Here is a 23,401-nt window from a genome sequence, read left to right as displayed (position 1 = left end):
TTTTGGCTAAGTATGGTGTACCTCTTTGGTTTCGGAACAAGCATTTCTTCGTCACATCAATAAGAACACAGAAACCGCTCAACTGGAAAGCAAACATGTTACGTTTACTTTTACTCCTTTTCCCCCCAAAAAATTGAACCCCTTTCCTTCCGGAAATTTGTGTTAATTGCATGCTCCACCCTAATCAATTGGACCGTTATTAATTGGATCATTGTGCCCCCCATTTCCTGTTTGCTGTTGACTCCTTCGAGAAATTCATTACTAATTCCATTATCATGTAGTTTCTCTGTTCCATAATTAGTTAATAAGAACCGTCTAGATTCATGCATTTTTAACCACTCACATAACTATACACTGACAACACAACACACAAACAATAAAATTCACACCCACACATTTACACTGCAACAAATCTACACTCGAACATCCATTCCACTCTATGCTATTGTTTTCCAAAACTACCACCTTCGCTCTGTATGTGAGTGTGTAACGTCCACGTGTCACACCATCATCATTCGGGTTGAACCCCTCACTCTCTCTCTCTCCTTTTCTCTGTCGCGCTAGTAGCAACATAACCCTAGTCTAGTCTAATTAACCAGTAATGGACGCACTCGCACCTAAGGCGAAACTTCCGGACCCTTTCTTTTCCACGCGTGGAAAACGGCTGGGGTGGTATTCTTTGGTGTGGTGGTTAAAATAAAATTAACAGCTATGGTGGTAATTAGGGTGGTTAATTTGGTGACTTTGGTTTGTAACGTTCGACCCGTTTGTGAAGTTGTGATGTAAGAAATTACCTAAGAAGAGAAATTTCGAAATTGTTCACATTATAAACTGATAAAAATAATCTCAGAATCTCTTAAATAGTCAGAAGAAAAACAATTAATTCCAGATCAACGTTTTAAAACAATTAAAAATTACAATTTTACATACAAAAAAAAAACTCGACACGGAAATTATGATTCACATGTAAACTCGGTTGATGTAAACTTAAGATTCGATGTAATCGTCTGTACTACACGTAAATTAATATTTTAACGTAAACACGAAACGAAAACGCGATTTTTATATTTTTATTTTTTTGTTTCGATGAAACTTTATCCATCCCTATAGAAAAGAAGCATTTTGCATCATCAGTTTTTTTTTTATTAGGACTTTTCAGAAAAAAAGGTACACGGAAAAAAATCATTTTTGTTTTAATTTCACTTTTAATTACTGAAATTTGCATTTTGGGAATTCAAATGCGTATTTTTTTATGTTAGTGCAATATCTGGTTTAAGAGATTTGATTTTTTGAAAAAAATCTTTTTTTAACTATCGAAAATTTTGATTTAATTTTAAATTTTAAATTTTGCTAATCGGACCAATAGTTTCCGAGATATAATGAGTTGAAATTTACAGGCTAATTGAGTGACAGTTAGAAAAAATCATTTTCATCGATTCCATTTTTTTGTGAGGCTGTATTTCAGAAACTAATTGCCAGATTTACAAAGTTCCAGAGAGAAAATTATTAAATATTTTCTCAGCTTTTCAAAAAAAAAAAAAAATTTTAGACGTGTTTTTCTATCAAGAAGTATTTTTGTTGTGTAGGATTTAAATGTTCCAAAAAACACATTATTTTTCAATTTAATAGCTTGGCGGAAATTTTCTTGTTCGTAATTCTCAACAATGAAAGTTGTGGGTTTTGTTGTCACCTGAAACATGACAAAATATTTAAAAATAAAAAAAAAAATCGGGAAATTAATTTTTTTTTATTTAAAAAAAACCCTCTAAATTCTGTGTTGATCGAAAAATATATACCAGATTAGTTTATGCAACAAGTTGCATAGTTTATGCAACAAGTTGCAAAAAGAACACATTTTCAGCACAATTCGTACACATTTCTAGAATGGAATTTTATGTCAAACATTCATGTGTTCAGTAAATTCACCGTTTAAAACAAAAAAAAATATTGAAAAAAATTACTTTCGATACTAGTGTTGAAAAGTTCAACTTTTTAGAACTTTTCAGCACTGGTATTGAAAGCTATTATTTCATTTACTTTTTGACACAATATAAATCAAAAAATACTATTTTTATTTAATTTATTCATGCCATCTTATCAAAAATTTCAGGCTTCAGAATTGGCAAAATATCTTTGATCAAGTCAGGATTTTGTGAAAAATAGTAATTTTAAAAAATCGAAAAATGGTCAAAACAAATTATTGATTTCATTTTTAATGTAAAATCAAATTTGCAACCAAAAAGTACTTAAAATGAAATTTTGATAAAGTAAAGCAAGTTCTAGCTATAGTGAGGTATCTTCAGAAAGTCGCAGTTTTTCAATTAAAAAAAAAAGTTCAATTTTTGTCCATTTTAGAAAACAATCATTCTGAAATGCTCTGAAAATTCCGTACATTTTGCTTTTTTGAACTTTGCTGATACAGTTTTTGATTGTTGAGATATGAGAATGGAAAAATAAAAATAAACAGAAAAAAATTATTTTTTTTTATCACCGTTATCTCGATAACTAATGATCAATTTAAAAAATGAAACATTCGTGAAATTTTATGATCTTTCAAAATCAACCCTAACATTTCAAAAGAGACAAAATAATAAATTTAAATCTATAGGTTTGTTCTTTGTTGTTTTGTTCTTTCAGACAATCTTAATCATTGACCATAAAGCCAAAAAGAACCGTTCCTTTGCCGTATCGGCTAGTGGCGGTCATTTGTCCATGTTAGCCACTCAATGGGATGAACTATTTCAATGAACGAATGAACACCATTTGTTGTTGTTGTAAGCGCGAGAGGTCTATACTGTCACAAAATAGTACTTTCCTCTCGCTTCGTTTCGGGAGGACTATCCGCTCGGTCTTTAACTTTGGGTGTACTCAAATTTTCTTGTAATTTTCTTGAAACTTTGTTTTGCACGACTGTAGTATACCAACTAAAAACTAACCAATATGAAAAATTATAACTGATAAAAATACTAATCCGGTTATGGTGAAAACATGCACTGAAATTTAACCCGAAATATATTGACAAAATTCCGTTATGGGATACCAAGCATCACTTTTTCGGGCTAGGCGCAAATCGGACTGACTGTTTTCGGCGTGTGAAAAATTCTACCACCATAACCCAACCACTTATTTTCCCCTTATTTTTGCTACCTTGTTTTTTTTGTACATAAATTTATCGCCACAATTAAACACCCATTACCACCACCACCACCACTACGTTTTGCGTATCTTTCGCGCGAAAATTAAGGGTTCGTTAGAGTCGTGTCGCCGGAAATGGCATTGTATTTAATAAATTCTGGTTTAGTACTCTTCTTGCTCATAAAGAAAAGTCAATTAAAATACAATTTAGTGCGGTTGCTAACTTGCTAATTCAGTTGTAAATAATACTGTAAATTTCCCTTTACTCTCGCCACTTATACGATCCACCACATTTTCGTCTTAATTGTCTCATTGAAATTGTAATTCGTGGCCAAATGTTTAACACCAACTCCCTTAAGAAAAAAAAAATCACGTTGTCTCAGAATCCTTCGTTTCCACGTGCGACCCGCTTATTGTTTTAACCTTTCAAAAAACGGACGAGACCGCGTCAAAAAAATATTAAAAATTGTTTGCGAAACTTTGAAAAGAAGAAGAGAAGGGGAAACCCCCCTTTTTCTCACTCTCAAACCCTCTGTGGAAAGCAATAGCCATGAGCGGCTTCGTCCGGACCAAGGATACAAAAAAGAGTTTAGTGTTTTACGTGATTACAGCTTGGACAATAAGAGCCAGGGCCGACAGTCTGTCAACTCGCAAAAAGTCGGACCGGAAAGTGATACTGATTCCATGGCGGAATATGGTGAAGGTGATACAGGTAAAGTTCCCTTTTCCCCTCTATCTCAATCTCCCCCATACACACACACTTTTGCTTTAAATCTTGCCCTACTTGCAGTATTTTTGAGTCTAAAACAATCCAGAAAAAATGCCCTCTTTTTAGTTGTTAAACTGTTATCTTTTACGTTTTTTCTTTTGTTGTTGATTGAACCCCTTTTTGCAAGCTGTCAGCTTTTTCCTGCGCCCAATAAAAAAAAAGAGCACAATTATCTACACACAAAAACAATCGCCAATTGTGAAGAGAGTTTGTTTTGGCTGTGCTTTACAATCTCGCGCTCCTTCTTTATCTTTCCATCTTGTTTCTCTTTTCTTTCTTTTTTGTTTTTTTTTTTATATCACACCCCCGTGTAAAACCAACTTTTTTGTCGATTGACTAAAATCTTTAGTTTTTAAGAGTAAAGAAAAAGCTAGGTTAAGTATCGTTTAGTTTTTGATTAGGTTGTTGGAAACAGTTTTGAGTCGATATCAGAACAAATAAACAAAAAAAAAAGATTTTTCTGATTTTTATTCGCGAATTTTTAGATTTCCAGTTGACCTGTAAAATGAGAATTAAATAAAAAAAAATCTTGTTTTTTTCATAATTTTATTATATTTTAATAAAAGTTTTTAATTTTTCTATACATTTAAATTGTGGACAGATTTTTTGAATGCAAAATGAAAGATATAACCTCAAAAAATATGTAATTTCGGCATTTTATGAATGGTTTTATCTTTTACGTAATTTTACTCTTTCCCGATGTAATGCCACTTTTCAAACCAAATCAAAGATAAATTTACATCAACAAAAAGGTATTATTACACAATCAAATTTTGAACCATGTAAATTTTCACATTTTTTACTTTTTGTGCAATTTTGACAGTATAACCCAATTAATAAAATATTTACATGACTTTTTGCTCGAAAAAATATTCAACAGTTTTTTCAAGATAAAGACGAAAAAAAACCTGAAAATTTAAAGTTTTTGAAATTTGTTGTTTTATTGGATACGGCAAATTTGTGATCGTGTCAAGCATCATTTACATCATTTTTGAAATCAGTCTTATTTGTTTTTATTTTGTTTAGAAATGGGTAAATCTTAAAAAAAAACACTGTATTACCTATAAAAATGTGTAAGTTTACTCTTTTCCAAGTGTTATGTTACTTTTTCATGTAAACTTACATCATAAAAGAGGTATTATTACATATTGTAAATATAATGCATAGTAAAAAAATGTGTTAATTTGTATTGTTCCTGTATGGTGTAATTTTACCCCAATCTAGACTGAAAAAGTGACATTACATCAGAAAAGTGGTAAAATTACACATTTTCTGAGGTAAAATTATTCATTTTTCCAGATAAAAAAGATTTACCCATTTCCAGATGTAATATTGCCATGATGTTTTTTTTTTCTGTGTGGTAAATTTTGACAATATCACCAATTTAATTAAACATTTACATGACTCTGTGTTTTAAAAAAATATCCATTAGTTTTTGTAAGATAAATACGAGAAAACAATTGCAAGTAATTTTCGTTATAATTACATCTTCAAATGTTTTAAAAACATTTCGAAATTTGATTTGTTTTTTTTTTGCTAAATTTTTTACATAAGTCCAAAAATGTATAATTTTACCTTTAAAAATATGTAAATTTACTTTTTTTCGGTTTTTTGATACATTTTTATGTGAAATTAAAAAAAACATCATAAAAGAGGTATTATTACATCATCAAATTTTACACCTTCTAAATTTACAGTTTACAGTTTACAATTTTGCTGTTTGTTCAGTGGTTAATTTTGGCAGTGTCACCAATATAATTGAACATTTTCAAGATTTTTTCATGTTTTTTAAATATACATTAAAGTTTTTTTTTCAAAATAAAGACGAGAAAAAAAGGAAAGGAAAATTGCAAGTAAATTTCGTTTTTATTACATCATTTCAAATGTTTTGACAATATTCCAAGTTTTTGTTAGTTTATGATTAAAACATTATGTTTTTCATGTCAGTTAAAAAAAATATTGCGATTTTTTTTCTATTTTTTTGTTTTTTTAGCTTTTTTTAATTAAATTCAAATTCTTTGTAATGTCCTCCAATCGTCTCAAAACTGTTTCCAATTATGATATTTTGTTCCTGCAATTATTTCATCCATCGTTAATTATTTGTTTACCTTTTTCTTTTTTCTTTCTTTTTCCTCCCCTCCTAATTTCGTAGAAGGTATGAATGAGGACGGTTCCTTCATTGGGCAGTACGGCCGAAAGGGCAAGAACGCGGACAGCAACTCACAGGCGTTCGCGACGCTAGTTTAGCAGCAGTCGTATTAGAGTTTAGGGACTAGAGTCTAAAGCAGAGCAGAGAGTATTTAGCGGATAATTTTATAGTGCGTAATCTCAGTGCAGAGCGAGAGACCCCGAACGAGCGTCGGGTATTTTTTTGGTTTGTTTTTATTTGAGTAGTTTTTGTTTTCTTTTTTTAGTTCTGCTAGGAGCAAAGTTATACATATTTCAGCAGGTAGGTAGAGCAGTACACGATTGGATTTTGTATAATCGTGGAAATCCGAGACAATGAACAATCAAATCACTAGCCAGAATTGTGTAGGTTAATTTCTTGAGGAGCGAAAAATCAAAAAATCTCACTTTTTTTTTGTTTAAAATGTAGAAGCATACATTTGAGTTTTAATTACTATGATCTTATCAGGAAGTATTTTGTTTTTGTTTAAATTACGTCGGAGCGTACAAGTTTCTTTTTCCGTTCACAAGAACTTTGTAATTTATTTTCTTTAAATTATTTGAGCGCGCGCGCGTTGTGAGTTTGCTGTCCCAAAGTATCAAGAGCAAAGCAGCGACAAAAACGTCCGTCCAGCCTGAAAATGCGTGCACCGAGCTGTTTTTATTTTATGTTTAGAAAGGTATTTATTCGTTTGGTTTATTTTTAGTTTATACGTTTTTATTATATAAGATTTTATACGCTTGAGCCCAATTAAAATGTACTTTATTGCTTAGATTCTCAATTTTGTTAAATCAATTTTGTTCAAATTGTATTAAATTTACCCTCACCTTCAAAAAAAAATCTTTATTCTAAAAATTATGACTATATTGATATTTTTTCAAGTTATCTAAGTTGATTTATTTATACTTGAGTCATTGATTCAGAATACATTAAATATATTATATAAAATATCGGTGATTATTCCTGCACTCACGTTCATATGGTAAGATATCCTAGTGTAAGACATCATAGATTTGTTTCACCTTATGGTAAGTGATCCTAATGTTGGAAATTAATGTTAGGTAATTCTCCGCCAACTCACACAGCAGTTGCCCGGCCTTTCTTCGATTTGCGTGAAATTTTTACCTAAGGGGTAACTTTTGTCCCTGATCACGAATCCGAGGTCCGTTTTTTTATATCTCGTGATGGTGGGGCGGTACGACCCCTTTTTTTTTGAACATGCGAAAAAAACACGTTTTCAAATAATTTGCAGCCTAAAACGGTGATGAGATGGAAATTTGGTGTCAAAGGGACTTTTATGTAAAATTGGACGCCCGATTTGATGGCGTACTCAAAATTCCGAAAAAACGTATTTTTCATCGATAAAAAAACACTAAAATAGTTTTAAAAACTCTGCCATTTTCCGTTACTCGACTGTAAATTTTTTTTGGAAAATGTCATTTTAAGGGTATTTAATGTACTTTTCGAATCTTCATTAACCAAGAAGGGTCATTTTTTCATCGAGAACAAAAATTTTCATTTTAAAATTTCGTGTTTTTTCTAACTTCTAGAGTGTTTTGATAAAAAGTTGGTCGTCATCGATCATGGCCGTTCATGGTCACCCGCGACAGACACGGACGACAAAACAAAGAGAAACGCAAAAAGTAACTTTTTCAAAAACTTTTTTTTTCTTAAATTCGCGATAACTCGTGATGTTTATAAGCAAACCCCTTATGTTTGTGTATCAATTTTTTTGTTATTGTCTACTCAACAACTTTTTAGAATATTATTCCACTCTAAAAAAAACTCTGCAAAGTTAGAAAAAACACGAAATTTTAAAATGAAAAATTGTGTTCTAAATGAAAAAAATTACCCTTCTGGGTTAATGTAGATTCGAAAAGAACATTAAATTTTCCTTAAAATGTCATGTTCCAAATTTTTTTACAGTTGAGTAACGGAAAAAGGCAGAGTTTTTAAAACTTTTTTAGTGTTTTTTTCGATGAAAAACACGTTTTTATTCGGAATTTTGAGTACGCCATCAAATCGGGTGTCCAATTTTACATAAAAGTCTCTTTGACACCAAATTTTATCTCATCATCGTTTTAGGCTGCAAATTATTGAAAAAAAACCTTTTTTTCGCATGCTCAAAAATGAAGGGGTCGTACCGCCCCTCCGTCACGAGATATCAAAAAACAGACCTCGGATTCGTGATCAGGGACAAAAGTTACCCCTTAGGACAATATTTTACGCAAATCGAAGAGGGGTCGGGGCAACTGATGTGTGAATTGGCGGTGAATTACCCATACATAAGAAAATCTTGATGAATAGGATTATTTTAATATTCTCAAAGTATTATAATTTTCTCAATGAAAAGTAGTATGCAATTTCGGATTCTGTGGACAATTTGCTTATAGGAGAGGATAAAATTAGTTTGTAAATAGGCATTTTCTGCCGAATAAATTTCCTACAAAATGTGGAAACATTCGATTCTTGCTTCGAATTAAGATTAAAATGCAATATAGATCGATATTTTTTTATGAAAAATAATTGTTTTAAAGATTTCTGACCAAATTCTAACTTTAAAAAATATTTATTTAGCTCTAAAGCTGAGCATAAAAAAAAAAAAATTATGACTTACAAAGTCACCCCGGAATGCAACATTAGAAATTTTGAACCCTTTCAGGCCTAATCTTTTTGAACATATTTTTCAGTCAATGATTGGAAAATGTTTCTTATGATCACACGACAATTATAGGGTAGTTTTGAAATTATTTTTTTAAGCGCCATAGTTTCATAAAAGCAAGCTTCCCATGCGCCAGTGCCAACGCACACCGCGGGTTTGGTTTTCTAGCTTCGGTACGAGCCTGAACCATACTAATTTCCATACAGGTTTTAAAAATAATAGTCTTGAGACAAATCTTACCAGTTGGAAAATACACAAAAAATAAATTGAAATCCTTTTAATGTCACCCTGGTTTACGGTATTGTCTTAAGCAATCAAAAAAAATCTGGAGATTTCACGGAAATTTTAAAATTTCACATTTTTTTAATTTCACAAAATTTACAGACGTGTCGTCAGAAAGGAAATTAAATGTACTTTTCAAATTAGCAATAACCCAAAAAGGTTTTTTTTTCTTTTAGAACAAAAATTTCATTTTAAAAATTCGTGTTTTTAGATAATTTTGCAAGGTTCATTTTGTACGGTGTACCAATGATCTATCAGTTTTTTAAGCGAAGATGGCGTTACGAACGGTGCACACCCGAAATGTCAAAATCACGCAGTGGTACCAACATTACAAATAGTAATTGTTCCATAGCCACTCTTTGTTTTCTTATGTTGGTACCACTGCGCGATTTTGACATTTTGGGCGTGCACCGTTCGTAATTCTGGATAAATTTGCAGAGCAAAAAATTACAAAAATGTTTATGCATATAATCTGGGTGCTGAATAGTGGTTCACAAAACGGCCTCAATTTTGAACTGTCAAAGTGGAACCAATTTACTGTTCGCCAAAAGTAGAGAGTATTGTTATCGATCATTAAAAATTGTTTTTTTTTTGCAAGAGTAAAAAATGTGTGGCTTTTGGAACCTGGAGTTGTAGCCAAGAAATCTTGAGAAAGTTGAAGGCGAGATTTTCATTTTTTATAATTAGGAATGGAAGTTGTTTATGGAGTTGATGCGGTTCTTTCCGTTTGAAAAACTACTGGTTTAGTGAAAATCTTCTCTGTTTGTTGGATCAGCTTCGCTAGAATTAGCGATGTTTTTTCGCTGGACAGGGAAGAGCTGCAGGATTCCAAAATCAGCCAGGGAATTTATCTGCGACATCGCAGAATGACACTCTCGCCGCAGTTTTTCGTCACCCGTAAAAAAGAAAAACCTCTTCTAACCTATCGAAACTTGTAAACACACACAATTTTCCAGCAAAAAAATGACAAAAACTAGACAAAATAAAACACATACTACTGATAAAAAACAGCTCATTTAGCAGTAGGAAAAAAGTCATGCTTGTGCTTGAACACCCTCCTACTTTGTAGATGTAAACAAAGTGGGATCATTCGAAAATCACGTTACGCATTCTCTCTATTCATCACCCAGCATATAATTACTATTACAAAATACTGTACGAAAAAAAGTTTTTTTTATATTTTAAATGTTGTTCTTAAAAAAAAACCTTTTCGGGTTAGTGCAATTTCCAAAGTGTTTCCAAAGTTTGTTTCTGAAACAATGGCAATGGTTTAATTTTTTTGTATTGGTCTATTTCTATGGTGACATGCAGAGAACCCTAAAGTCGAATACTCGTACCTAATTTTCCAAAACAGATTCCCTAATTTTCAACACCAGCGTACATAAAGCTAATGATCAAATTGTAGTGTTAATATCCAACAAAAGGGCACTTTACTCTAAATTAGACCAGTGGGTGAGAATCAACTTGAGAGCCGGAATAACCCTAACAGTTGTTATTTTAGCAGTTCGTATATCAATTTAATTTATTTGCAAAAGATTATTTACGAACACTCGAAGATTTGTTTTCAATGATTTTTTTACATTTTTATTATTTGACATAAAAAAACAACTTCATGAACTATCTATCCCTCCTCAAAACTAATCGCACCCTTCGCCATTTTAGGTGGCCAATTCACCGAGGACGGTTCGTTTATCGGCCAGTACGTGCCCGGTAGGCCCCCGGTCAGTGCCCACTCGACGCCGCAGAATCCGTCCCTGCAAGGGGGCGGCGGCGGCGGCGCCAATGCCGGCATGGCCACGTACGTCTAAGAGAACGAAAAAGAAAACTTTTTGGATAAATTCTTCGCGCCGCAGAAAATTGAGTGTTTGTCTGCTGCTTTTTTGCTACTGGATGGAACAGAAGGACACCCGCAACGTCATCGCTTCACCCGACAAAACATACAAGGATTTTTTTATGATTTTTTTTTGTAACGAAAAAAACACAACTAATTTTAGTGCGCCAAATTCCGGGTTAAATTCGTTAGGACTTTTGACTCTCTTTGGCACGTAAACAAAACAAGGAAACTCAAAACAAAATGTGTTCAGAGCTGAAATCTTTCCGCTTCAAGCATTCTCAGTCATTAGCCGAACCCCGACTTTTTATTAACAGAACAATAACTTCAACTACAATCAGTACAAATCAGTTGATCCACGCGAGTCCTTTTCCCGGTAGCGAACACACACACCACGTGCTTTAATTGTGTAACGAAATGAAGCAAAAATGGCGCGATCCTCTCAAAGAGCTGGATCGAATCTCGATGAAACAGAAATCTGCTTAATTAATTTTTCGAGAAGATGGAATGTGAAACAAAACAAGTTATAGTTGTAGTAAACGCCTTTTTCGTCCCACTTTTTTAAGAATCTCTTTTTTGTTTTTATTGTATTGTTTAACTTATCTCTACATTATTACGAAAATAACAAAACTATCGTGTAGTAATTATTATTTTATTATTTTTAGTGCAAAGCGAAAATAAAACTTCTCGGTAGCTTTCTAAAAAGAAGAAATACACACACAGAAACAGTATAGAAGTAACGAGCAGATTGGCAACTCATCAAACATCATGAATCAATTTCGTCCAAGTTTAAATGAATCTCTTATTTGTGTACTCTAGTTGTAAATGCTTAAATCTCAAAAAACAAAGCCACACAAAAATAACTATAAAATGACAAGCGCGGCGCGACGATGACGATCGTCGAGAGAGTGTGTGTGGGTAACAAACACTAAGTCTTAAGTTGTTGTTAATTTTATACTCGTTTATAAAATTAGTGGAACAAATTGGAAAGGATTAAAGAGCGAGAGCAAGGTTTTTAAAGTGTGTGTGACGACGTCTAGCACAAATTCGCTTATTTCGTGCGCTTGCCGACAGAATATGTATCAGAATCGAACATCACAAACAAACAAAACAAACCGACACGGAAATATCACAACCTGCTAATTCAAATAATATCTTTCGAGATGGAAAGAATAACAAAATGGGAAAGCGACGCGAGATGTCTGTATATAAAGCGAGCGAATCGTACTGCTAATAACTTTCCTTTCTCTTATGATTTATTTCCCCTCCCGTCATTTTTTAGTTTAGTTTGTTTCGAGCTACACACAAAACACGCCCACTTTCACGCTTAAAAGTGAGCTAGGAATTGCGAACGAAAATATGTTAGAGCGCAATTATTAGTTTCCCCCTTTTTTAAGTAAGAAAATTCCTTCTTTTCTAGTTTTAATTGTTTAGTAAGAGCGAGACAGCTAAATGTTCACTTTTATTTGTAATAAAGAAAATCTTTACAAACAATTTTTGGGTTTGGTTGTTATGATTTTTGTTCGATTTTCCCTTGATTTAGTTTGTAAGTGAGTTTGGGTTTTGGTCTTCTTTGTTTGATTCGTTTTTGCCATTTACTTTCAGTTCGTACATTGCCTGGGGAAAATTAATACTGATTGATGGCATATTGCTGTACTAAATCCCTGATTGAAAATATCACTTTAAATATCTGTCAGACGATGCATTTCGGAACCAATCCGCATTTCGGTATAACTCAGTAATGGGTTATTGTAGGTTGTTTCGGAGATCCCAATGAGCTTGATTTGAAAAAATGCCTACTTCGCCTGGTAATTCTCCAGATTTATTCCACGATGTCTGATATGTCACATGGCTATTTTGAATAGTTTTTAAGAAAATAGTTCGAAACCGGCATCCGGAACATCCGGAGTGGCAATTTTTTGGCTAGACCTTATCGAGGACACTTGAAATGGTGTTTAGAGTAAACATCTGGTTCTTCCCATATTTTCCGATATGCCGCATGATTGTTTTAGTGGTTCCAAGAAATGGCCAGTTCAGAACCGGTATTCGGAACATGCGGATGGGCCATTCTTTTCTGGACATTTTTGTGTTTCATTAACTATATGGTTTTTTTACAGAAGAATGATATGTCGCAAAACAATTTTAGGTGATTCTACGGAAAGACCTCGTCGGAACCGATATCGAGAAAATCCGGATTGACCATACTGCAGCTGATCGCAATGAAACATTTTAATTGTAACTTGTTTTCATTTTGAGCGAACTATCTCAGTAATGTTTTAAATTAGTCTAAGTCACAGTACTCAAGGAATCGGTATCCGGAACATCCGGTCTCAATCCTTTTTGTACGGAAATTTGTATGATGCACTCATGACGAAACTTGATTGAAATATACGACAAATTAGATAAGTTTGCCCATTTATTCATTGACGAAAGAGTATTGTTGTAAAAGGTGATATAAAAAACTATCATTTGATGATTCCTACACCGAAAAATCAGAAAGTATAGTCACTACAACTTTTGAGTTCTCTTCTTTTATCTCGTGCTTGCCAGCAAGTGCATCCTCTATCTCTCACTTCTTCTCGTTTCCTCGCTCACACTCGCCGAAGATTATTTTGTTTTCTCAGAAAACAACAATGCAAAGAATGTGAGAGGGGGATTGGGAGCCGACCACCTATTACGTCTTGTTAAATTAAATGATTGGAAAGGTTGGAATGAGAGAGAAAAAGAAAATGTCACAAGGTATTGTGTAAACACGTGTAAGAGACCGGCAAATCTTGATGCTGAGAATCTCGCGACGGAAAGAAGGGTAATGAATGTTGCGAGATTAAATTGCGGGCACGATGATTTTTTGTCGCTTAGAATTGAAAGTTTGATATTTTTACAACACTGCTCAAGAATCTACATAAGAGTGGTTCAAATTTGAGCAATTCTCTACGAAATCGGTCTTTTTTCAAGAATTTTAATTTTTGTATTTTTTAATCCGACTGAAACTTTTTTGGTGCCTTCGGTATGCCCAAAGAAGCCATTTTGCATCATTAGTTTGTCCATATAATTTTCCATACAAATTTGGCAGCTGTCCATAAAAAAATGATGTATGAAAATTCAAAAATCTGTATCTTTTGAAGGAATTTTTTGATCGATTTGGTGTCTTCGGCAAAGTTGTAGGTATGGATACGGACTACACTGAAAAAAAATGATACAAAAAATTGGTGATTCTTTTATTTAACTTTTTATCACTAAAACTTGATTTGCAAAAAAACACTATTTTTAATTTTTTTTATTTTTTGATATGTTGTAGAGGACATAAAATGCCAACTTTTCAGAAATTTCCAGGTTGTGCAAAAAATCTTTGAGCGAGTTATGAGTTTTTGAATCAATACTGATTTTTTCAAAAAATCGAAATTTGCAATCAAAAAGTACTTTAATGAAATTTTGATAAAGTGCACCGTTTTCAAGTTAAATCCATATTTAGGTGACTTTTTTTAAAAATAGTCGCAGTTTTTAATTTTTGAAAATTAGTTGCCCACTTTTGGAAAAAAATATTTTTGAAAAGCTGTGAAAATTCTCTATATTTTGCTTCTTTGGACTTTGTTGATACGACCTTTAGTTGTTGAGATATTGCAATGCAAAGGTTTAAAAACAGGAAAATTGATGTTTTTTAAGTCTCACCCAAACAGCGCACCTTTTTTACCTTGTATCATTTTTTTCCAGTGTAGTCCGTATCCATACCTATAACTTTGCCGAAGACACCAAATCGATCAAAATTTCTAGGGTTTTTTTTTAAGGTATTGTAAGCTATTTTGTTTCATATGTTTATAGGACCTATTAAAAAACTCTAGATTTTCTTTAAGAATAAAAAACTATTCAGAATTTTTGATTTTTAATAAAATTCGCTCATTTAAAAAATGAACATAAAATGGCACAGAAAAAATAAATTCCCAGATTTATCTGTAAACCTGGCAACCCTGGTTACGAACAGCAAAACAAAGGAGAAGGAGCGATTTCTTGCGGCTTTTCTTCAACCTCTCTGGCTTGCTTTCGCTGCCGCTGCTCACCATTTTAAATTTTCCTTGACCGATTCCTTACCAAGTGCGTACACTGCTCTGTGGTTAAGATAAAAAGTCGCCAAACGACGCGCTGAGCTGATACTGTTTTGCTGAGACAGTCTCTGAACTTTGACGTGCTTAACAAATCTACTAAAAAAAAAACTGGTAAAATCAGGCTATTTTGTATGCGCCTATTTTTACGTGGTTCGATTATCCGAAAATTTTATTAATTCGAAATGTCTGGATTGTGAACATAATTTCAGCAATGTACGAATTTTAAAAAGATTTTATGTTGAGTTGTTTATATTCCAGTTTATTTTTCATTTTAAATTATTTTGTTTAACGTAGCATTCACTCATCCAAAAAGGGTCTTACGAAACACGTATGGACGAGATGTAACACAGGGTCTTAGTCAAAATATTATTACCGAAACTTATGTAAGCACAATTCAAAGTCTATATCTATTTTGAATTTGCTTTGCACAAATCTCTGAAAAGAAGAAAAAGAAAAAAAAGTCAGCAAATTATCGCGCATAAATGATGCTTGTTTCTGTTGTCTATGAAAAGGAAATGTGTAAAACTTTATTCATTTGTCACTTGTAAAGTAAACCCTTAACATTAATTTAGTCTTTACATTAGAAATCTATAAACTATTTAAAAATACGATTAAGATGCTTTTGCTTGATTGAAAAAGCATGCAGAAAAAAGGAAGTCAAAATGTGACATGTAGGATATTAGTGGTGTAAGGAAAGGGAACGAGAATGAGATACTAACACGCTAGGCTTATAAGTAGGAAGAAATCGAATGAATGGCAGTAAAAAAAAAACAAATAATGGGTGCTTTTTATACACGAATGAGCCGGTAAAAAAAATCAAGAACGGAAATGAATTAGGAAGGTAAACACATTTTGTTATACTTTGCTGCTTTTCAAACTGTGCGAAAATGAGCGCTATTTTTTGAGGAAAAAAAATCTATTATTTTGATACAATCAAGTGCTTTTAAACGAGAGAAGAGATTAAACCAAGAGATTTTCGGGGCTTTTTCTTATACGGTGAAAACATTGAAAGAGAAAAATTGCAAAAAAAGATACAAAAAGCGTTGTTTCCTTGTTCTTATTTGCTAGCTATTACGGCAAACTTTGTTTTAAGTTTTCACTCAACTATTGCTATATAAATTTGTGACAAGTCTTTTCTTTGTCTGTTCGCTTGTGTCATGTAAGAGAAATCATAAACGCAAAAAATGAGGAAAGATGTGAAAATGTCAAAGAAACTACAAGTTTAAATTTAAGGTCACGTACACAAACACTCTAAATTTAATGTTACATGTTTTTATGAAACAAATAAAACAAAGAAACAAACTTAATTATCGTACTTAGATAACTGTATATTAAAGTAATTTGAAAAAAAAAAACATTATTATAGTTGAATTTATTTCGACTGATCGAGCGCGTAGAACGGCAAACAACATGTTTAGAATGCTTTTTGTAAAACATAACTTTAAAATAATTCATCACCTTAAAACACACAAAAAAATCATCATTCCACTTCAACAAGCCATAGAGTAGAGAAAATATCATTTCATTCGGAAACAACATCAAATAACACTGCCGATTTGGTTCAGTCCATCACTCATACAAAAAATCATCACATTCGAAATACACGCAAAAACATACTCTTAACAAATTGTCTGTGTACTTTAGCAAAGCAAGAAGTAATTATTACAATGCACTGTACATGTTAATTACAAGAAAGAAAAAAAGAGAAAGAGTGACAAATTTATTTACACCAAGCAGCAAGCTGACGAACAAGCTAACAAAAAAAACATTTAAGCAAAATCACAATTAGACGAAATGAACGAAAGAATGGATCAAGCAGCAGGCACGAAACGAAAGATGATATTTTCTTCCCTTTAAACAAAAAAAAAACTAACAAAAATTTGAACTACTCTCAAAGCAAGTATTTTTCGACGAAAGCATTTGAAAAGTTGCCGCGGGCAGCAGCAGCAGCACTGTAAAATAATCCTACTCTTATCCGTTTTATTGCTAAACTAAAACTCGGAACAAATGAGTAAAGAAAACAAAAAAGTTAGATAAAATAAAATTGAATCAAACGAATCAATTAGGACAAACTGACAAAAAGAAATGATTTTTACTCCAGTTAAAACACAACCCGAATTATTTGCAAATCAGCGGAACAATAGTTGTAGCCACCAGAATAGAAATAGAAACCCCTTCATGATTTGCGATCGTCTTTGCATGATGGAAACCACACTTTGGAGCGTAAAGAAGAACGATTGCATTGTACATTTTCCTTGGTTGCCTCTAAGCCACTAAAAAAAACACTTACACATACTGACACATACACTATGATTACTACTTAACAAAAGTAATGGTAAATGAAGGAAATAAAATTGAACGAAAACAAAGAACAAAGTTGTGCTTTATATGATTCTTCGAAAATTCCATTGTTTTCATTTCATTTGTGATTTCAACCTTTAAAAAATGCAGGATCTCTAGTTTTGACCAAATTTTGTTCAAATTTCAATGGAAATTGAACTGCAATCAGCTGAAATCAATTTGCATTCCCCTGCGATTAGAATCATTTTTAGCATGTTTGGGTTGATCTAAAAACCTTTGGAATTTTGGAAAATTTTCAATGTTTTTTATCGCGAAATGTTTATTTTCGCTCAAATTTTTGTTTTCGTCAAATCTTACATTTTTTGAAAATTAATTATTGCAAAAAAATTGAACTAGTGTAAAATGCATTTTAAAACACTTTTTCCATGCAAATGTCGAAACTATGGCTTGTTATTTGAAATTTTTTTTTTCCGAAATAAATTATTTGCGTTTATCGAAAATATTCTATAGTTCTTTTCGATTTTAAGTTCAAGTTATCTTTAAAACACGATTTTTACTTTTTTTGTCCAGGTTTTCGATGTTTTCCTAAAATATGATTTTTCCAAAATTACATATCTCCTGCACCAGATTTCACACTATCACGTGCAAAAGATGTCTTTTTTAGTTCCCTAAAACATATAAAAAATCGAAAATTAAAAATTAGGTAATTGAACTTTTAGATAGGTAAATAAAAAAATCCGACTTTTTTTCCATTGAACTATTTTTTCCCGAAAAGTCCTAATCATAACCTACAACTTTGCTGAAGATACCAAATTGATCAAAACCCCCTTCTCAAGATACAGAATTTAAAAAAAATAAACAATAAACAAAATTACAAGACAACATTTTACGATGGATCAACTATGGCCCCCTTAGAACGAGCTGTTAAATAGGATGCTTTCTGTCATCAAGAAGGGCCGCGAAGTTAATTTAAAAAAAAATAATCAAAAATCCATTTTAATCCTTTGTGGTCGTACTTTATCGTTGTGAAATATTAAATCACCAATTTAAGCTTATTTTTTGGAAAAATGAACTGTTTACTGAGCTTAATAGTTTTTCATTGTTATCGTTGAAAAAAATAATATAAAAATGTAGGGTCGTGCTGAATCACCTGTCTGCTTTGGCCGCTTTGGCTTTGTTTCTACCTACATTTCCTATATTTCAAGACAAAATAAGTAGTGGAAATATACCCTTTCTAATCAAACACCTATCTTTGTCATATGGAGAGTTTGATGCTCGATTAAAGCTCCAAAAATACTATTTAGGCTATAAACTTACCAGCAACAGAACCGCCTCGAGTAAGCATGCAAATGTATGACATAAAAAGCAAAGTAATCCACTTTAACGACCCCCGGGTCTTTTGTGGTCTCTGTTGCAAGTTTCTGCTTATTTCTAGGCGTCCGAAGGTTATGTGTGGTGAGTCACTCAAAACCTCTTTTACGCAAATGGACCGACGTTTTACTTCCCCATCCGATAGAAGGCGTGGTCAGGCAAATCTCATCTCGAAAAATGCCACCGGGTCCGTCTGAGATTGAACCCAGGCCATACTGGGATTCAGAGGCTACCACGCTAACCACTAAACCACCGGACCCGACGACATTTACTGGCCAAAAAGATCAAATTTAATCCATTTTTGATCATAATTTCTATTTCGCGAGACCATTTCTCATCATTTTGGTGGCACACACATCCACACGCAAGGTGAGAGGTTAACTGCTTAACGAAAGTCGCCATCAATATCTTTTCACTTGCGCTAACGATTTCAAATCGCTTAAGATATAAAATTGCTTCCATATACCGGCAACATGTTCTTTTGCACATTAGTTAGTCACTCACTTGAAAAATAATCCTGAAATATGTAAATAAAAAAAACAAGCGCGCCAAGTCTTTTGACGTTTGGCTTTTGACGACCCATTCCAATTGAAGGCTGAAGAAAACCGAGCGAGAAGCGAAGGCAAATAAAGAACAAAGGGTGGCCACCAGCATCACCAGCAGCGCTTGTTGGAGTGAGCCAGTGATGCCAGGAATTTTCTCTATAAATGCTACTTTTCGTGAGTTTTCGCTTAAAATTTCATCAATTTTGGCAGCACTAAGCAGACCCAAAAGAGCGCTGGAAGATAATAAGAACTAAGCTGAAAATAGGAAAATGGGCGTGGCCCAATGCACTCGACTGATTAGAATGCATTTGGGAAATATATTTATTAAATGCTTGTAATAGGAATAGCATAATTTTTAATATAAGTGAAAATAAACAGAAATGTTCACAAGTCATTCAAACACGACCGCTTATTAGGTTTAAAATGGGTAATGGCCATTTTCCCAAACTATGCCTCTATGCATTGTTTAACAATTTAAATGATAATGGTATCATTCCACAGCAATAAGTAAATAATAAGTTTTGTTGTAATTAAGAGGTGGTAAAATAAGTAAAATACTATCAGAAACAATCATAACTAAATAAGGTAAACAAACACTATAAATTTAACATGAAAATCATAAAACAAGAGAAGTAAAGTTTTTCGTTAACAAAATGACCTCCTAAACACGGGAAAACAAAAAAACGAGGCTAGCCATGACATCTCTCTTAAAACTAGGTTAATCGACAGTGCATCTTATCGTGATTCTAACCAAAAATAACCAGCTACGGGCTCAACCGGGATTTGAACCCGGGACCTCTCGCACCCAAAGCGAGAATCATACCCCTAGACCATTGAGCCACTTGTTTTTTTCAGAAATGTAACAAAAATTTCACAGTTATTTCGGCCTGCTTAATCTTTTTCGGTTCTGCTTTACTACCCAAGCATACAACTTTCACCTGAACAAAGATGCCACCGGCAGATGAAGAAAATCGGTAAAAAAAAGTTATGGTTCAATTAACAAAATTCATGTGGCTCAATGGTCTAGGGGTATGAGGTCCCGGGTTCAAATCCCGGTTGAGCCCCGTTTTATTTTATTTCGATTTTTTTTCTCAAATTCATTAAAACACAACTAGGTTCTACCAAAGTACAGTTTTATTGACAGAGGTTTAGTATAAAATGTGTCATCGCATAACGTTGATTAATCTCATCCGTTTACAGTTAAATCTATCAATCACAATTAGAAACTTTATCATTGATATTCGCTCTTTATAGAAATTCACTACTTATTAAAACATCAAATGCGTTATAACAAACTAGACTAGACTAGAAATAGATGACCTGCTGTCCCGTTCCGTTCCCCGCCGTCGTCGGCTTTGGCAGCTTGATCGTGATGCTTTTGAACTTGCAGTCGCACGACTCCGACAGCGTGCTGATCGAGCACTCCGACAGGCTCTCTTCGCTGATCATCGTTTTGGCGTACTTGCCTCCATACCCTTTGGCACTTCCGTTGCTCAGCTGACTAGAGTGGATCAGGTAGACGCCGTTCGGTTGCTCCCCGGACTGTAGCGGGTCATCTTCGCTGTTGACCCCGCAAGGAGCACCGTCCATCAGGTCGTACTTGTACCGGATCGAGTCCAGCTGCGAGCAGTGGTAGCAGGTCTCGCGGATTGTGGCCGTTTCCGGGTACTCTGACGGATCGCCGATCGACGCCTTCCGGGAAAAGTCGAACCGGACCGTCGTGTCACTTCGGGTGACGTTGTTATTGTTGTTGTTGTTGTTCAGGAGGTCACCTTCCGGAACCAGCAGGTGCTTGTCCGGTTTGAGGTTCTTCTTAGTGGGAGCCTTGATCGGTGAGAGACTGTAGCGAACCTGTTTCAGCTTGGAGGAGATGTTCCGTTGTCGAGGGGACGGGGTCGGATGTTCCGTTGGTCGATCCGTATCACACCCGAGGTGCATTTCGAGCAGTTTGTTGAGCAGTTCCAGCGAGGTTTGGCAGGACGCCGATCGGATGATGGGCTTGGGTGTGTCAAAGCTGTAGTCTCCAAAGTCTTCCGGTGGTCCCGGTCCGCTGGAGTAGGAAGAGTTGGTTTTGTGAGAGATTGCGGAAGCCACGCGGGATCCAATGTGGCACCGAATGGTCTTGGAAGTGGTGAACAGTGCCCGGATGTTCTTCTCTGGGCGGATTAGGATAATGTACAGTTTTGGTAGAAACAGGAACAGTAGTGTGACCATGGCCGACAAGGAGATGCAGACGCACATGGTGATGATCTTGGACTCGGAACCAAAGTAGATTGGTACAAAGGCTACCCAAATCACGCACGTGGTGTACATGGCGAAACCGATGAACTTGGCCTCGTTGAAGTTTTCCGGGACGTTTCTGAAAAAATAGACTTCTTATAATACGAAGCCTGTATTTAATCTATTTATCGAACAAACCTCGTCTTCCACGCGTACAACGTGCACAGTATGATCAGCAGAAAGATGAACGCCAGCGGAACCAAAATCCCCACCCGAGTCGTATTACACGCCAGCACGGTCCGCTGCCTGGTCGGATACTGATGTTCCGTATTAGGCGGTTCCAGCAGCAGCATAAACACCGCAATCGCGACCTCAACCGAAATCAGCAACCCAGTAATCACCAACTGCGCCGCCGCCGACATGAAGCGCGGCTTCTTGGTGGGAAACCGTTTCTTCGATCCGGCCAGAATCCGCGCGATCCGGTTCGTCTTGACCAGCAGCGAGGCGTAGATCATGGCGAAGGAGATCCCCGGCAGCGTTCGGCTGATCAGGCAAGAAAAGGTCGACGGTTTGGCGAGGATCGCAAAGATCGAACTGTGCGAAATGATCATGCCGACGAGGATGAGGTAGCACAGCTCGCGGGTTGAGGATTTCACCACTGGAGTGTCGTTGTGGCGGATGAACACCCCGAAGACCAGCCCGGTGGAGATGAATCCGAGGATGGAGAAGGTCATCGCAACGATCGCTTCGGTGTCCGCCCACTGCATGTGCTCGATCGGGATTTGGAGGCATTCTGGGAAAGTGAAGATTGTTAGAGTTATCAGAGCTTCAATCTTTTGTATGCGTTGGAACGGTCTTTCAAATAATAATTTCGAAATACAAGAACCGAGAGTAACCTTTACAAGAAAAATGAAAATTTTGGAAAATCTTTTGGATTCTTTAGGTAAAAATAAGTAACTGTGCCAATTTTGGACTAAATCGGTTAAGGTTTAAGGGTCGCTTTTTCTCGTTCAAGTTTGCATGGAAAAATTCGAAAAATGTATGGTGAAAGCAAAAATTTCAAAATTTAACCAAAAGGTGCCGTTAAATGTGTTGGATGATTGCCAAGTGTGGGATTCTTATGTAAATTTTTATGACGAACAACTTTTTTCGAAGACCGCAAGACGATCCGAGTTAACCCTGACGAGTTATTAGCGATTTAAAGAAGACGTTTTTAAATCAACTTTAACGATCCATACCGAACCTTAAATCTTAACAGATTTCACCAAGGATTTCACTCAAAATTTTCAAATTTATTTATTTTTGTCTAATGAATCGAATCAGGGGGTATCCCTGAGGTCTATTTTTTAAGTGTCACCCTATTGTCGAGCTTAAATATTACCTCTAAACTAGTGTAAAGTGATTCAGAATTTTTAAATCCAAGATAGATAGGTTTTGGACAATTTTTGGGTTGTAAGCAAGAGCGACGAACCGCCCTAATTCTCCATACAAACTTTGGAGAAAAACCATTCGGTCCAGACAAACTATTTTTGAAAAAATAAAAATGCACGTGATTCTGGGACCACAAACTGTATGCTTCCCCTCGAGTTGAGCCTGCGCAGTCATTTTTTGTAGGTCAATGTTAAAATGAAGGTAAGTAAATCTTTCCCAGTTGCTGAGAGGAACACCCTTGAAGAGTATCGGGGCCGGCATTTACAAAGCGGATTCAGTGGCAATTTCATTCTCAACTTAATGTTAACATGTTAAGGGTAATGTTAGCATTCCATAGGTCGCCTTCCTAAGGTGTCGTGATAAGGTCCAGTTTGTGACGATATACTACCTTCCCTTTACTAAGCAATCGAATCCAGAAGGGAAAAGATCACCAGTTGTGTTGGTCCGAGCCGGGATTTGAACCCCGATCTACCGCTTACTATACTATAGGCGGAAGCGTTACCACTAGGCTACGTGGCTCGGTCAAAAATGAAATATGGATATCAAACAATTTAAAATTTCGTATGCATTTTCTCTGTTTTCGAGTT

The 23,401-nt window shown here is 34.7% G+C and overlaps 2 protein-coding genes and 1 non-coding gene across 10 annotated transcripts in view; 1 reads left to right on the top strand and 2 right to left on the bottom strand.

The window, feature by feature from the left end:
* The window catches only part of LOC120423487 (neuroglian), an 87,557-nt gene extending 75,999 nt beyond the window's left edge, over positions 1 to 11,558 (top strand). For 3 of the 8 annotated variants that reach the window (XM_039587496.2, XM_039587355.2, XM_039587423.2), the window contains 2 exons: positions 3,729 to 3,847; positions 10,678 to 11,558. In XM_039587496.2, the coding sequence (XP_039443430.1) occupies positions 3,729 to 3,847; positions 10,678 to 10,823 (265 nt within the window). In that variant the 3' untranslated portion in view covers positions 10,824 to 11,558. Of the gene's footprint in view, positions 1 to 3,728; positions 3,848 to 6,056; positions 6,667 to 10,677 lie in introns of those variants that run through there. The other 5 variants (XM_039587647.2, XM_039587572.2, XM_039587792.2 and 2 more) reach the window with 4 other exon arrangements.
* Positions 11,559 to 19,931: 8,373 nt separating this feature from the next.
* Trnap-ugg (transfer RNA proline (anticodon UGG)) lies at positions 19,932 to 20,003 on the bottom strand. Its single transcript has one exon. It is a non-coding gene; the product is annotated as a tRNA-Pro (tRNA).
* A 287-nt stretch (positions 20,004 to 20,290) lies between these two features.
* Positions 20,291 to 23,401, bottom strand: part of LOC120424103 (metabotropic glutamate receptor 1-like) — a 59,985-nt gene continuing 56,874 nt past the window's right edge. Inside the window, exons 11-12 of the mRNA XM_039588158.2 lie at positions 21,582 to 22,176; positions 20,291 to 21,522 (exon numbers count right to left, since the gene is read on the bottom strand). Coding sequence (XP_039444092.1) covers positions 20,469 to 21,522; positions 21,582 to 22,176 — 1,649 coding nt within the window. The 3' untranslated portion in view covers positions 20,291 to 20,468. The remainder of the gene's footprint in view (positions 21,523 to 21,581; positions 22,177 to 23,401) is intronic.

Source organism: Culex pipiens, chromosome 1 (assembly GCF_016801865.2).
Source record: "Culex pipiens pallens isolate TS chromosome 1, TS_CPP_V2, whole genome shotgun sequence".
Lineage (NCBI taxonomy): Eukaryota > Metazoa > Arthropoda > Insecta > Diptera > Culicidae > Culex > Culex pipiens.
This window is presented reverse-complemented; position numbering and strand designations above follow the sequence as displayed.